Below are 16,504 nucleotides of genomic sequence, written 5' to 3' on the forward strand. Positions count from 1 at the left end.
AACAGAGGTGAGACAGAGAGAGAGAGATTTGAGACTTTTTAGAGAGAGAAAATTTTCCGATGAGAAATCACAAATTCCGATTATCGGATATGATTCCAAACGCTTGGTTTTACAAGCTCAGAGAAATTGGAGGCGGGAGAGGAAGATCCTCAACCAACCAAACACCTTTTTATTCGAAGAAAAAGCCCCGGCAGCCACCGCCTCCGCCACCACCGCCAAAACAGAGGCAGTTGCAAGTGCCGTCGCCGCATTCTCACTCTAGAAAATCTTACTATTTCACCAGAGAACTCGAATCCAACGATGGGTTCTGTGTTAATTCCCCTCCGCCGTCCCCGCCGCTGCTGCCTATGCCGGTACCGCCGAGAAAGTCGTCANAACAGGGCAAACCAGGAAAAACACAAACGAGTAACCGGTCGTCGACGGCGACGGCAGTGAAACTCCACAACTCCTCCTCCGTCGGCTGCAGCTGCCGCACGACGGCAGAGTCCATCTGGACCAAATCAGATTCTCCACCGGAATTGTCCACGTCACCCTCCGAAACCTCCCCTGAATCCGACAAAATCCTCGCCGTTGAACCCGAATCCAAATCCTTCGACCGCGATATCGTAATCGACGTGTCATCAAACTACTCCAACAATGTCGTCGTCGGCGCGTTCGACTCCCTGTCGGAAGTGGACCTCCCGCCGATCATAACAAAGCAGAAGAGAAAAGACACAAAACAGAGGAGGACGACGACGACAACAAATACGACAAAGAAACCTCCGGCGAATTCCCCCGGCGTACGGCTCCGAATCCACTCCCCCAAAATCGGGCACCGGAAAATCGGAGGCCGGAAAAGCGTGTCATCCCGGCGGAGCCTTTCCGACAGCTTGGCGATCATGAAATCATCGTACGATCCACAAAAGGACTTCAGAGAATCAATGGTGGAGATGATCGTTGAGAACAACATTAGAGGTTCGAAGGATTTGGAAGATCTTCTTGCATGCTATCTCTGTTTGAACGCCGATGAATATCACGATCTTATAATCAAAGTTTTCAAGCAGATCTGGTTTGATCTTACGGAACTTGCCGTTTGATTTTCAAATACCCATTTCAAATTTCTTGTACAGTTCTTCCGTCTAATTCTAAACAAAATTTAAATAAAATTTTTAGCTTAATTTCAACTTCTAAACATTGGGACAAAAAAGGTCCAATTTTTATTCATTTATTGTAGGAAGAACACATCCTTAAAAGACAAGATGATCATGTTTTGAAGCTGCATTCTCCAGGCACTACTTTCAGCTTAATGATCCAACAAAATGACTCTTTTAATTCTTGTTATTCAAACTAATACACAATCTCACGGTTAACCCTTTGTAGACCAACGTCATCATTAACACACTGCTTAATATCTAACTTTTGATATCATTTATAATAGTCCAAACCTACCGCTAGTAGATATTGTCCGTTTTAGCTCCTTATACATAGTTGTCAATCTCACAGTTTTAAAATGTGTTTATTAATAAGAGATTTCCACACTATTTTAAGAAATGTTTCGTTTTCTCTCCAACTAATGTGGGATCTCACAATCCACTACCTTGGTGGTCAGTGTCCTTACTAGCACATCGTCCAATATATGACCTTAGTACCATTTGTAACAACCTAAGTTCATTACTAGTAGGAATTGTCCATTTCAGCTCATTACGTATCGTCGTCAGCTTCATGATTTTAAAACGTGTTCATAATTAGAGTAATAAGTCACTTAGAACAAACTAAATTTTTTTAAAATCGTCCTAAATAAACAAGAATAACCATCGACGTATACAACAAAACTCGTAATTTAACGACAAACAAGTGGAAAAAGAAGCTGAAAAGAAGTGGGAAAAGAAGGTGAAAGAAAAAAGGAATTCAAAAAATAAAGTAAAAGTTGAGTTGATTTTCTCAACTTTTATTTATTTATTTATTATTATTTTTTTTACTTTTTAGTAAAATTCATAAGCTTATCTTTTAACTATTATAACTAAATATTGCTGAATATTTAAAATTCATTTTTTATGTATAAATTATTTTTTTTCATAAAAAATGGTTAATTAAGACATATTTAAGCAATTATTTTAAAACCATTCTCTTATTTTATTAGTTTTATTATTTTTTTTTAATTTTTAAACAGATAAATAATTGTACCTTCAAACATATATAGTTTAAAATTTGAAAATTTGGAGACTTCAAGAAAAAAAAAATAATTTTTTTTTGAAATTTATGGTCAATAATTGAATTGACTTTTCTACATCATTTGAAGAACATTAAAATATTTAATATCCAATATTTAAAAACTCCTATACATCCCCGAGTAAAAATAATTGACATCGAAAACCCACCTATAAAACTACTCATTACTGTCCTATCTTAGCTTCATTCCAGGATCCACCGTCATTTGTGCATGAGTGCTTTACCTTTATCTGAATAAATAAGATAGCACGTGACTTTTTGGCTTGAATCATTGAGTATTACTTCGTTCCCTTCTCCAACCGATGTGGGATCTCACAATGATAATTACATTCGATTGTATATTATGGTCTTGAGTTAATTAACTATCTCTATACATGAAAATTATACCACATCTTCGAGATAGGGTCTTGTGACGAACACCTATTTATGTCCACGAGAATTGTACCACTATATCGTGATTTTACTTGTCGCATCCACTATTTTCAATATTCAACCTTTTTTAAGAAATGTTTTTAAATAAAGACAAAGGATTACACAAGTTACGATAGAAAGGATTGCTTGTTACTATGGAAGACTCATAAATTACGAAAGTATGGTGCAAATTTAAACAACTCCGTAATTTCATACGTTTTAAATTCATTAACGTAATGTCTAAAAAGACGTTGTTCATTTGTAGTAGTTTTTGTTTGACCTTTACCTCGAGTTTATACCTCATTTACTATAACAACATCTTGACCTCGAGTTCATAATCTTTGCTTTCATCTTCACCAACTATTGACTTAACGTTGGAATCGTAAAATCTCATTTTATTATTATTATTATTACACTTTTAAAATAATTGAATTAGATTTTACTTTTAGAGGTGTTAAAATGACTCAAAAATTCAACCAATTCGAACTACCTAACTCAAACCACAAAAGTTCGGTTGGGTTCCAAAAATTCTGGTAGGTTCGTGGGTTGTTATTTTTTTTATTGAATCAACCCGACCAACCCGAAAATAGGATTATAACCTAACCTTACACTACTCTACTTTTAAGATTATGTAAATATTAAGATATTTAACGTTTGTAACTAATGTTAATAATGTATTGTGACTTGTTAACATATACAATGGGTTGAATTGAGTTGTGAACTCTATTCAAGTTGCTCAGGTCACCAACTCAACCAACACAAAATTTTAAGTCGATCTAAAAGATTTCTTCAATCTATCCCAACCCGTGTACAACCCTACAAAAATTTTAACCCGACAAGCCTAATAAAAATTCACCCTAATGTGCAAATATATCCTTTTAGCCCCTCTTTTTAAGCTTTATTCAAAAAGAAAATAAAAAAGTTGGTTGAAAAAGCATTTAAAAATTCTTTAATAAAAAGAAGAAAAGAGAAAATTGGGGAGTGGGGTTCATGCATGTGCATATCTATTATCCATCTGATTCTGGATGGTACATAAGCTTTGACTTTTTTTTGTCAAACCCTACACTGCCACGTCATATCATGTCTTGTCCGTACTACCCACGTGTCCTAATGTAAGTGGGAGAATGGGAGACTGTCGGCGACGGTAGAAAGGACAAAATAACCCGACTCGTCGATTCCGGGTTTCCATCCGACCGGGTCATTGGGTTGGAAAATGTTTTAAATTTTAAAAAAAGATTCTTATTATATAATTAATTAAACTCAATTCAGTCCTAAAATGTTTTATACGCGTATGCATGATCAATCATATGCAACACAATCGATTTGTCTTTACATTAGACAAAATCATTTAACTCGATCTTTTCTTCACTTGGAATCAAGGTCTCTCAATACAATGCCACATCCAACGCCATCTTGGTTCTCAATTACAAGCTCATATGTCTTGACATCATCCCAAGTCACGAGGTATCGTCAACCATCGTAGCTCACTCAATCATGCTATTAAGAACGGGCCCACGTGTTGTTCATAATACCGAAACATCTTGAATACATAATTTTACTCTCATTTATGTAATTCAATGGTATAAAATGGCATTGATGCATGATTCTAAACAAGGTGCGCATTCGATGTGACATTTGAAGTAAACCCAAGTCAACTATCGAGATAACGTGTAAAATAACAACTTCGTACCAAGATATTTCTTGAATTAATATACTCTTAAGCTTAAGTTAGTATTAGAAACGCCTTTCATTGGAAAATGTGACAAATTTTCTGCAATTTCTTAGAGTCTAAGACTGACGGCGGGCTGAATTTCTGTCGGTTGTTCGACAGTGTCGGCCAACCTGATGTTCTCTTGGTCGGAAGTTTACAAAATTAAATATAAAAATCAAATCTTTAATAATAACTTTTATATATATATATATATATATTTCAATTAAAGCATGATTATTAAGTTGATTCTTTAATTATTATTTTTCTATTTGATTTTCTTTTTGTGGAATTAAATACGAATAATAGAAGGCAAATATAATATTGCAAACACACAAATAAATGTGTCAAGAAGATAATGATGATGTTCACTAAAGTACCACTAATTTCTTCTCTTTTTCTTCCATTACCTTTTAACCATAAAAAATTAGCATTAAAAAAAGGATAATTGAAGTATTTAATTAATAATTAAAAGTTATAAGACACTCTTAATTAAAAAAAAAAAAAATAGTTACCTACTGGTTCTTACTGAAAAGGCTCGATTATTTGTTAATTTGTATTCTTTAAGCTATGGGTATTTTGAACTAACGCCGTTCAAGAAATGGGTCACCGATGAAAGTCATCTTTAATTCAAAATCGCTATTGGAATTGAGTTGTCAACAAGTTTCGATCAGAGATTTGAATCTTTGTCTACACTTGCATCGCCCTTTGTCATAGTAGCTTGATACCAATGAGTGTTTTCATTGTCTCAAAAGCTAGCCAGCAGTTGTCCACCCTACCAAAGGCGTTACAAATTCGAGTCTAATCTTTCATTCCTGCTTCAAAATTTTAATTGTGTGACATCTATATCAGTTGGAGAGATGAATAAAACATTCCTTATAAAGGGTGTTGAAAATCGTGATTCATTTCTAGCGGCGATGCGTGAACGAAACATTTCTTATAAGTTCACTCTATTAAAATTGCGATGCGACTGACTTGAATTGTTATAAATGATATCAGAGTCAGACACTGAGCGGCGTGTTATAAAGACGTGAAACATAACATTTTTTATAAGGACGTGAAACGTCTCTCACGTTTTAAAACCACGAGGTTGACGACAAAGCATAAGAGGTTATATCGAATCGAATTAATCTCGAGAATAATTTGTTTTTGGGTAGGTCAGAGAAAGCCCTACCAACCCCTCCTAATACATCCAAAATTCCAATATATAAATCTTATTCCCTCTTATTTATGGACAAAATAAAACAAAAATTAATAATATATAAAGACGAAGAATAAGCCACACTATTAAAGAAAAGGAAAATTATATATTTATAAATATTAATCACATAATTTAAGAGGCAGGGAAGAAATTCGGTGACAGACCAATGACAAAGCGACAAGAAATTGATCGGTGACTTAAGCACGTGCGGGTGATGGGGATACAAAAATCTTCCAGAAAATCTTAAATTACAGCCGTCGTTTTATACAGGTGTCCTTTTCGGTAATAAACTGTTTTCATTGTCCTTTACCAAACTTATTTTTTTAATTAAATTTCGCCCCCTCTATTTCTCTATTATTTCAAATTTTCCCAAGCGTCCATTTTATTTATTACACGACGCCGTTTTATTAGGTTATAATATATTCTTTTATTATTATATAATTTATTTTTTTTTTTTTTTTGTCCTTTCCTCGTATTAATTAAAATTTTCAAATTTGTCTGTCATTTTTGATTTAGTAACCTAAAAAGAATTTGATGCGGTGGAGGGATGCCTTGGCTCAATGCTTGAGCGGAATATATTGACCATGAAAATCATTATAGTTCCTTGAAAATTGAAATGAGCTTTGACCAATTTAGCCTTACGAACTTCGAGAATTTGACCAATTTAGACTATCTAACGTTAAAATTTATAAAATTGAAAAAATCGAGTCGGTTCATGAGTTGATATATTTTTTTTCTGGTGGACTAACCAAAAAATGAGGTTATAACCCGACCCAACCCTATTTCTAAGATTATTATAAAGATTAAAGATATTTGACGTTTGTAACTGATTTTAGTGATATGTTATAATTTTGAAAGGTTTAATATTTAATAAATTCGACCCGAAAGTAGAAGATTGGGCTGGGTTACGTTCCTTGCTTTAGAGTGAAAGAAGGTGAGTTCAGTAGTTCAGGAGTGAACTCTATTTATATTTCTTATGTCACCAACTTAAACAACTTGAAATTTGGAGTTGGTCCAAAAGATTTCCGTACCCAACTTGTATAACCCCTACTTTAGAGTCTATTAGGTGGTGGCAGCACACCTTGTTACAGTCTAAGTCCACCGCTAATAGATATTGTTTGTTTTGGCTCGTTACATATCTCCGCTTCACAATTTTAAAACACGTTGATTAGGAAGAGATTTCCACATCATTATAAAAAATGCTTCGTTTCCTTCTCCAACGATGTCGGATCTCATACACCCTTTTCAACGAAACTATACGTGACACTCACCTCGTCAAGACATCTCCTTTTCTTTGACCGACAAGTCCTCAAGATTTGACATTAGATAAGATAAAAGCTACATATTAAATGTTACAAAGTCTAAGATCGATAGTAGACTAAGACATACAATAGGTTGTTCGATTACAAATGTTTTAATGGGATCTAGTGCATTAGCTTCGAGATGCAAGTATTACAACAACAATGAGAGGACAACTTAATTAATAATCTTACCATTATCATATGATAAAAATATTTATTTGAATGTGTTAATTCACATTTAATACAAATCATAATAAATAAATAATATCATTTCAATTGCAAGAATGTATGAAAACAAAAATTTAATGTATAAACTCAAGATTTTAATTATTGTATCATTATTTAGACTAACATAAATATTTAAAATATTTTATATAATAAAGAGGAAAATGTCTATATCCTCAATAATTCCGCTCTATGTCAATCAAGAAATAAGGTTATTACCGCTAAGTTGAAACTTTTTGTTCTTAACGTGGTTGGTGAATTATTCTAAGCTAGAGTCGACTGAAACTAGTACATGGGTCATCTTGAAATCGTGGTACTACTTGTTATCATGATGTGTCGAAAGCATATTTATACTAAGAATAACTAAAAAATATTGATATTATAAAAAATGAGCACCTCTCCCCAGCAGAACTTTGAGAGAAAGACCGGAAGAAAAAGCTCCAAAGAGAACAATATTTGCTAGTGGTGGGGCTTGGGCTGTTACAAACGGTATCAAAGGCAGACATCGGGCGATGTGCCAACGTTCAGGGGTGAACATGAGACAGTGTGCCAACAAGAACACTGACCTCAAAGGGAGGTAGATTGGGGTGTCCCACATCGATTGGAGAAGTGAACTAGTGACGACACTAGGCCCAAAATAGGTAGATTGTCTGATCACACTCGCAGTTGAAGAGAAGAACAAAATATTTTTTTATATATAAAATAATGATCAGCGGAAGAAATAACATCGGGTAAGTATATAAATGAAATTACAATATTCATATTCAATTCCACACTTTTCTTCAAATACAAGCCACTTTCAAATACAAATCCCAATAAACCCTTCAACCAACAAACCAATCATATGAACATTCAATCACAAACCCAAGCTTATTTGCCTTTAAACAATGAACACATGCAATTGTAAAGAACATAAACTGAAATAACATAAAACGCAACCATGATTTGATCATAAATAGTGATGATGTTAGAATGGGAATGCTTTTTCACTAAATTAGTGTTTGAAACTTGAAGCTCAATCGAGAACGAAGTTCCACTTCCAAGCAAGTCGGGCACAAATGTCATCTCACTTCTTGCACTCTTTAATTTCTCCGAGCTCCGTTCCTATCAAAATCAAACGGGTTTAATAGTTATCAAATGAAACCTAAACAACATCCATAAACTAGTCACGAAACAGGAGAGTACGAATAAGATTACCACGAGTTGCTCGCCGAGGGTGACGACAATCGTGTCGGCAGCAGCATCAAAGGTAAAGGAGGAGGAGGGTTGTTGATGAGAATTGATAGAGAATTGGCAATGCTCTCCGGGGATGTGGAGGCTCATCATGTTCTTATTTTTATTGTCCCTCTCACATGGGTTAGGGTTTTGGTGATTATTGTATCTATAAATGCTGAAAATGGTCTCTTTTTTGTCTCCTTTCTTCATGTTCTCACCCATGCATTCCCATAACCTTTCGCTTATTTTCTCTTCAATGCCTTCTAGTTTGCTTCTTATTTTCTCCATCTTTTCACTGCAAGTCGACCCGAACCCGAATTGAACCGAATCAAATTCCATTAAAAAACGGGTTAGTACAGATAATAGTTGGACTCAGTTGATTGGGTTCGAAATTAGTAAATAATGGAATACAAATTATTGGAATCCGAGATTGACAAAAAAAAAAACCCGTAGGATTAATATCACATTTAGAAAAATACTCACGAACCTTCAAAATAAAATTTTTAAGATAATATATGAAGTGCCAATATACCGTTAAGTTTTTTAAATTATATAAAGATATGTATATATACATATATATCTATACATGTGTGTATATTATATATATATATATATATAATATATATATATAATTCCTATTAATAAATAAATTCTAAGAAAACATTTCCGTAAAAAGTGGGCCTGACTTGGGCCACTTACAGCGAAGCCCAGCCCATTACAGCCCATTTTGAAACATATCGGAAACATTCAAAGTTATTGGATGGAATCGGAATTTTACCTGATTTGCCGGTTCGTTGCGGCCTGTACAACTGTAATTGCCGACGCGTCGCTGTCGTTCCGGCGCCGTACCTGGAAAACCACGTCCCGATTTCCGACGTCTCCAGCCCAGCTCCGATCATCATCTTCCCAAACGGATTTAGCTTCATTCACCACCGACAAAATCTCCTCGCCGGAAATCCCGTGATTAACAATACGAAACGCCCCGAATTCATTGGCCGACCGGAGCATTCGCGCCGTCGCGTCGCCGCCACTTGGAGAAGCGAGTGATCGGAAATCAATGACGGCGAGGGAAGGATTAGTGGTGGAGATAAAGCGGGATTCAGGCAAAGAGAGTTGCGGCAGGTGAATCGACTTCTCGAGAAATTGTTTGAATGTCTCGTTGGCCGCCGAGCGCGATCCGGTGCCAGTGGGGATCGGAGACGGCGGCGGAGCTGGGATGGTCAAGCGGGATTTTGTGCGTGAGAGAGCCATATCTTTTAATAACGACGGTGGACGGCGGCGAAATTTGGAGTTTCTTAGTTCTGATTATGTGGGTTTATTTTTTATAAATATATATATTAAAAAAAATAGAAAATTTGTTTTGAAGGGCCCAATTGGGTCATTTATGGCGTAGTACGCACGTTTTGTGTTTGTTACTTCATGCTTATCATTAATTCATTTTTTCGTTATTTATTTATTCTTTCATTATTATTTCTCCTATAAATAATAATAATAATAATAATAATAAATCCACCCTCTCAAATTTAAAATCAGTTAATAGGGTAATAATTTATTAATATATTAGCCTTTAGTTCACTTCCGTTGTCGGTGCTATAGATAGGAGTACGTTACCCTTCGGTCCCTATAGATGGAAGGAGTTGTCTGGTGATCCCTAGATTGTAACACGTCTGGTAATTAACTACTCGCACCGTTGTCGTCGTTTCTAGGATTGACTAACGCCTCACCTGCACAGGTACCTACGTAACATAGTGTCGGTGGCACATTCAAATAGCGCTCAGACTCTTGTGCCTTCCAAAATTAGGGGTCTTCGAGCCTGCTGCGTACGATTAGCCAGCCTTGCGATGACAAAAGGATAAGACATCCCCCTATACTACAATTCCCTGTGGCCTGAACCCGGTGCCACATTAGGTTAGGGAGTTAGTCATTACTTTAAAAAAAAATCATATTTGAATACTCTAGTCAATTAGATCGAAGAACTAATATGCAAACCCTGATCAAGCTGATTTCATCCCAAATGATATGAAATCACACGAACTTCGATCTAAAATATCTAAAAACATCAAAACTACAAGAAAAGTAAGATTCGGATTATATTATCGATCTAAACTTATTTGAGATTTGAATCGTTCTACAAGTAAGATTAGTTAAATCAATATCGAAGGATTTTAAAGCATATAACCTAAACTACGTTTAATTATGGAAGCATTATGTTTCACACATTTTACAAATGCAAAACAATTACAAGCACACATTTAAGTTTGTTTCATTTATTTATACACAAATCCTCAACCCCTAATGAAACCATTCATGAACTTCAAGAACATTACTTTGTTGGTTCTTGATGGACATTAGGTTACCCTATGGCTTTTGGTATCCAATATTCTCCATGGCATCCACCGTATTAAACAATCGCTTCTTCAACAACATCTCTACTAACGATCGGTGCAATGCCTCGCTACGAAGGTTCACCATTGACTTCACCCTTGTAAGTCTAGTTGAGTTATCAGATCGGGATCCTCTCTCAAACGCTTCTCGATCCACCATTACTTTAGTGTCCTTATACCTCAAATGGTGTGCGTCTATCTTCATGGTAGGGCAAAATCTTGTAGGGTTCTTGGTGGTTGATATGCATTGAGGCTCCCTTCCATACTCATCTTCATTGCTTGAACAAAAGCTTATTTCAGAGTAATTGAAGGAAGAACTTGTATCATCATCATCACTATTCACACCATCCAAAATATGATGATGGGAATTCTCATAGAAAGAGTAGAAACCCTCAAGAGAATTTGAGGAGGAGGCATGGGAGGAGCACGAGTAGAAAGGATGTCGGGTTACGTAGCTTTCGTCATCGTCTTTGCCACCGTCTTCTTCTTGTTCATCATAGTTGAAGCTATCTTGATGGTATTCCTCCCAATTGGGTATCAATGTGTATATCTCATTCTTTATCATCATAGCTATCTCACTCGGATCCCAATCACCAATTTCCAACTCTTTAACCATCTCTGTCGCAACGTCAATAGTTGTATCGTTTATCGTGTCGAATGCAAAGTGTACATTCTTAGCTTTACCTATCCACATGCATACGACGAGTTTTCAAATTAGAAAAAAGAAATCAATATTGAATGAAACCAAAATTTAGGGACTATAATTGAACGAAAATTCGTAGGGGAAGAATTAGCGATATTTACCGTTCTTCCCTTTGATATGCACTTTTAGAAAAACAGTATCGTCGTTGGGATTCATTGATCCAGAAATGACCATGTCTGTCCTTCTTGACATTGAATTCTTTGGAGTTTGTGATGAACCCAAGAAGTGTTCTTGATGAGAGCCATTGTTGTTATTGGAAGCTAGAAATGGGTCAAGCAAGAGCTCTTTGGCAGGCACCCTCTTTGAAACATTCTCCAAGCATTTCTTTACAAAATTTTGGGCCTCCAAGTCTTTGATCCCATAGAATGCATTTGGCAACTTTCCCTGCTCGTGCCATGCAATTTTCGCTTTAGCCCGTTATGTATTATCGCTAGTCTCACAGGTTTAAAACATTTCTATTATGGAGAAATTTTCACACTCTTATAAGGAATGTTTCGTTCCTCTCTCCAACTAATGTGAGATCTCACAATCCACCACTTGATGGCTCAACATCTTCGCTGGCATACCGCCTGGTGTTTGGCTCTGATATCATTTATATCAGCTCAAGCCCACCGTTAGCAGTTATTATCTGCTTTGACTTGTTAAATATCACTGTCAGCCTCATGGTTTTAAGACGTGTCTACTAGTGAGAGGTTTTCATACCCTTATAAGGAATGCTTCGTTCCCCTCTCCAACCGACGTGGGATCTCACAATCCATTCCCTTGGGGGCCCAACGTCCTCGTTGGCATACCGTCCGGTGTCTGGCTCTGATATCTTTTGTGTCAGTCCAAACCCACCGCTAGCCGATATTGTTCGTTTTGGCCTATTACATATCGTCGTCAGCCTCACAGTTTTAAAACATGTCTACTAGGGAGAGGTTCCACACCCTTATAAGGAATGCTTCTTTCCCCTCTCCAATCGATGTGGTAACTCAAATTCACCCCCTTTAAGGGCTCAACGTCCTCGCTGGCACACCGCCCGGTATCTGGCTTTGATACCATTTGTAACCGCCCAAGCCCACCGCTAGTAGGTATTATCCGTTTTGGCTCATGACATATTGTCGTCAGCCTCACGGTTCTAAAACGTATCTACTTGGGTTAAGTTTCCACACCCTTATAAGGAATGTTTCATTCTCCTCTCCAAACGATGTGAGATCTCACATTGATCGTTCGATCTTCACGTTGTTAAATTTCAAAGAAATGTTTGAAATGTCAACTTTCAATTTTGTGCCTACTATGTATATGCTATTGACTTCGACAACTAGCTAAATGCTTACATGATTACTAACGGATGTTTACATTACACAAAAATACTTCTGAACTTTATCATTTGTTTTGAAAATATCCATATTTTAATAGACACCATCTTCACGGATTTATTCGAAACTCGTTACTAAATCAATACAAATCATGATAGTTTAGAGAGATCGATCATATTTTTTTCGACTTACCGAAGTGACTTTCTTGTATATCTGAGCAGGGTTGGAGCACTCACTATAAGGATACTCCAAAGTGAGCATCTCAATCAAACACATTCCAAAGGAATAAACATCTACAAGCTCATTATAATCCTCATCATACAGCTCCGGTGCCATGAACTCCGGTGTACCTGCAAATTCCGATCGTTACGACAATATCATATCATTATAGAAATATGAAGTTCGAGAAGCTTACCTATAACACTATGAGCGTGTTGAGAATCATGAAGGATGGTTGCAAGTCCCAAGTCACCAATCTTAACTTGCCCAAGATGGCCATTGATGAATATGTTATCACATTTGAGATCTCTATGGATTACAGGAGGATCATGGCCATGAAGATAAGCTAGGCCGTGTAGGATTTGTCGAGCCCAGTTCTTGATCGCTTCGATATTGATGTTTCGATGTTTTTGTCGGTACCTAATTAGCATTAGAAGAGTGAAATGAACAAATATCAAGAACAAGAACAAGAACAAGAACATGATGAAACGTTTAGAAGAATAATGTTGTGAATTATGAGTAGTACTCTCTAAGGGTGCCGGAGGTGAACATTTCGGTGATGAAGTTGAAGGTTCGACGATGAGTATCGATCCAGGAAGCGTAGAATCGGATGATCGAGTCGTGGTTGAGGTTCTTGAGGAGATGAACTTCTGAGTAGAGACGTTGTAGTTCCTCGGGGGAATGGAACACATCTTTGAGCTGGACTTGGTTCCATGCCACTTCAATCCCAAGCACCTCATCAAAGGCTTTATATACTGTCTTCATGGCTCCTTTTCCTAGAATCTCTCTAAACTGCACAATAACAATAACGTCAACCGTTCATATTATCTTCTTTGAACTTTTTTAAAACACGATATCTTTTCAATTTTTACGCCATAGTCCTCGATTATCATTTTATTCAAAAATTACCTCAAATTTTGGAGTAATTTATATAATTCAACCTAAAAATAACGAGATTATGAACTACAAACATGTTTTAAGTCAATTTGAGCATAGTTCAGCGGTTTATAATTTCAATTTGAAAGGATTTAATATTTTAAGATCGTTTTATAATCATTTATATAATCAACTTTTATGCACCGATCATTGTGGGTTAGTTTAGTAGACGATATCTTATCAATTTTTGCACAATAGTACTCGATTATCATCTTATTCAAAACCCATAGCAAATTTTTCCGAGTAATTTATATAATTTAACGTAAAATATACACAAAAAGAAGAGGAATTAAAGGAGGAGTATGTAGGGTTTATAGAAACTTACCCGTCCATAGCGACCAGATGGGTCTGTTTCAGCATACCCAGAAGGCTGTGCCATTGTTCTTAGCTCAAAATCAAAATACAAACAATATATATATATATATATTGAAAAAGTATTGTTTTAATAAAATCCAAACAAAATTATTGAAGAGAAAAAAGGATGAAGGAATTGCTAGATGATCCGAGGCTTCCCTTGATAGTTTTCATTCGAGAAAAATCCAAACAAAAACCAGAAAAGATTTGAGTAATGAACACAAATCAGCTTAATCCAATTCATTTCAACAACCCCACGTGAAAATTTGTGGTAATATTTTGAAACCATTTGTGTCAAAATCCAAAACCCAGAAAGAAAAAAGGGTGTTTGGATGGTGGGAAAATGAAAAGATCAAAGCTAATTTTGAGATTATGAACTGGAAATGGAGGAAGAACAAGAGATGAAATGGAAAAATAATCTGAATTTGAAGAATCTGTGCCCTCGCTTTGCTACAACCATTTGTGGAATTTTCTCGGGAAAATTTGGTTTGATTTTCTTAGAACACAAAATTTTCTCTTTCTTTGTTTCTTTGGGGATTTGAATGCAAAATTTGGCAACTCAGTTTATCATGCAAAATGGAATGAAATGAAGAAAGAACTAAGAGGCGTTTGTTTTTTAACGGATGACGTCTGTTGACGGTGACGGGGTTGATTTTAAACGGAGAATTTAGTGGCTGGTTCGGCTTCGGCTGTGGCTTTCACCTACTGAGCCAGCCGGCAGACTGTGAGAAGGGTTGTGTTGTGGTAATAAAATAAATTTAAACTACTTCCAAATTTTTATTAGGTCCTTTTAATTTTAAAAATGTCAAATGAGTCCTTTCAATTTTATGTAATAATTGTTCGGTATAAATTTTTAGTACAATAAGTTCATTAGAAGAATTCAACGGTTTAGCTACAGATACGACGTTGAAAGTTCATTAACTTAATAGCAAATTAAGTTCGAGAATCTATTTAATGCATACGTGTTCGAGATAAATTATATACTAAAATATTCAATCTTTTCTAATTTTATGAACCTATAAAACACTGAATTTATGTTCAATATATTCATGATTTTTCAATTTTATGTATAATAGATCCATAGTTTTTTTGTTTTCTAAATGGGTAATAAATTAGGGTTTATTAAAAAAAAATATTTAAAAATTTATTAGACACAAAATTGAAGATTTTCAAAGGATATTTTATAAAGTTTAGAGATCTATTAGAAATAATTTTAAAAATATAAATACTAAATTGTAATTTAATATTTAAGGCACCTGTGTGTCGTGACATTTCCCTATAATACAGTTGCATTATTTTAGAAACTGTCTAAAGAAATTCTTAGAAAGTAGAATTATTTCAAGTAAACGTATTTAATTTTGAAGTTTTTATGATTAAGTAACTAAAAAAGAAATACAAATAAAGAATTAATGATTAATTCTATAAACAAAACAACTTCTTAAAACTTTGTATTTTTAAAATATGAATTTATAAATTTAATTTTTAAAACTAAATAAAAAGTGTAAAAAAAACTTTATTAGAATCCAAAATAAAATAAAAATGATAATTATATTTATAAATAAAAAGAAAGTTGAGGAGTTGAAGGCAGCCGGCTTGGCTAAATTAAACAGTGAGCCGATTATTATATTTATAAATAAATAAATAAATAAATAAGAAAGTAGCCATCGGAGTAATATTTTAATATTTAAGTTGACTTTCTAAAGGCCAATAAAGAAAAAGGGCCAATTGCCCTTTTAATTTCTCTTTTATTTTAAAATGTATTTTGGTAAAAGTTTTTAACTTTTAATTAAATTTGACCACCTTTTAATTTTTTAATTTCAAAAATTACGTGGAAAATAAAAAATAAACGTCTATTCTATATCAGCTTCTTCTATGGACGAGATAATTGGAGCAGACTCAATAATAAGGGATATTCACCGAGCAGCTCAAGTAGTAGATTCTATTATGGGTATGAATGTGCAACCTAAATACTCTACCATTTGTAACACGCAAGTCTACCGTTAGCAGATATTGTCTACTTTGACTCATTACGTATCACCATTAGTTTCACGATTTTATATTAGGAAGAGGTTTTTACACTATTATAAGAAATGTTTCGTTCCCTTCTTAAATCAATATAAGATTTCACAATTCACCTCCCTTGGAGGCCAACGTTATTGTTGGCACATCGTCTAATGTCTGCCTCTGATACCATTTGTAATAGCGCATGTTTGCTTTGGCTCATTAGCAAGTTTTTTTCTACTACTTCCTACCGTGGCAGCCTCTAACTCTAAGGCGTGTCGAATTTATCAATGTTCTCCAAATTTTTTAAGAAAAAATGGGCATATTTCAATTAATTAGG

General features: G+C 35.1%; 3 protein-coding genes across 3 annotated transcripts; 1 reads left to right on the forward strand and 2 right to left on the reverse strand.

The window, feature by feature from the left end:
- LOC111478269 (transcription repressor OFP1-like) lies at positions 1 to 1,163 on the forward strand. Its single transcript, XM_023122453.1, has one exon. It carries the CDS (start codon positions 60 to 62, stop codon positions 1,074 to 1,076), a length of 1,017 nt encoding a protein of 338 aa, XP_022978221.1. The 5' UTR covers positions 1 to 59; the 3' UTR covers positions 1,077 to 1,163.
- A 6,622-nt stretch (positions 1,164 to 7,785) lies between these two features.
- On the reverse strand, positions 7,786 to 9,572 carry LOC111478267. The gene is made up of 3 exons (XM_023122451.1): positions 9,048 to 9,572; positions 8,252 to 8,564; positions 7,786 to 8,158 (listed from the first exon to the last, which is right to left on the reverse strand). Exons 1-3 carry the CDS (start codon positions 9,518 to 9,520, stop codon positions 7,925 to 7,927), a joined length of 1,020 nt encoding a protein of 339 aa, XP_022978219.1. The 5' UTR covers positions 9,521 to 9,572; the 3' UTR covers positions 7,786 to 7,924.
- An 872-nt stretch (positions 9,573 to 10,444) lies between these two features.
- LOC111478202 (probable serine/threonine-protein kinase WNK5) lies at positions 10,445 to 14,726 on the reverse strand. Its single transcript, XM_023122362.1, has 6 exons — positions 14,135 to 14,726; positions 13,400 to 13,665; positions 13,070 to 13,293; positions 12,847 to 13,004; positions 11,458 to 11,740; positions 10,445 to 11,337 (listed from the first exon to the last, which is right to left on the reverse strand). The coding sequence occupies exons 1-6, from the start codon at positions 14,186 to 14,188 to the stop codon at positions 10,628 to 10,630; spliced, it is 1,695 nt and encodes a 564-aa protein (XP_022978130.1). The 5' UTR covers positions 14,189 to 14,726; the 3' UTR covers positions 10,445 to 10,627.
- Between the last annotated feature and the right edge of the window lie 1,778 nt (positions 14,727 to 16,504).

The sequence above is a fragment of the Cucurbita maxima genome, unplaced genomic scaffold (assembly GCF_002738345.1).
Source record: "Cucurbita maxima cultivar Rimu unplaced genomic scaffold, Cmax_1.0 Cma_Scf00004, whole genome shotgun sequence".
NCBI lineage: Eukaryota > Viridiplantae > Streptophyta > Magnoliopsida > Cucurbitales > Cucurbitaceae > Cucurbita > Cucurbita maxima.

Bases quoted from the DNA above. Each gene is read 5' to 3' on its own strand.
- LOC111478267 (XM_023122451.1), bottom strand. From the start codon at position 9,520: ATGGCTCTCTCACGCACAAAATCCCGCTTGACCATCCCAGCTCCGCCG. The intron at 8,565-9,047 runs GTAAAATTCCGA...GTCGACTTGCAG, and splicing joins GCAACGAACCGGCAAATCAG to TGAAAAGATGGAGAAAATAA. The intron at 8,159-8,251 runs GTAATCTTATTC...TGATTTTGATAG, and splicing joins CCCTCGGCGAGCAACTCGTG to GAACGGAGCTCGGAGAAATT.
- LOC111478202 (XM_023122362.1), bottom strand. From the start codon at position 14,188: ATGGCACAGCCTTCTGGGTATGCTGAAACAGACCCATCTGGTCGCTAT. The intron at 13,666-14,134 runs GTAAGTTTCTAT...GTTATTGTGCAG, and splicing joins CATCTGGTCGCTATGGACGG to TTTAGAGAGATTCTAGGAAA. The intron at 13,005-13,069 runs GTAAGCTTCTCG...CGGAATTTGCAG, and splicing joins ACACGCTCATAGTGTTATAG to GTACACCGGAGTTCATGGCA.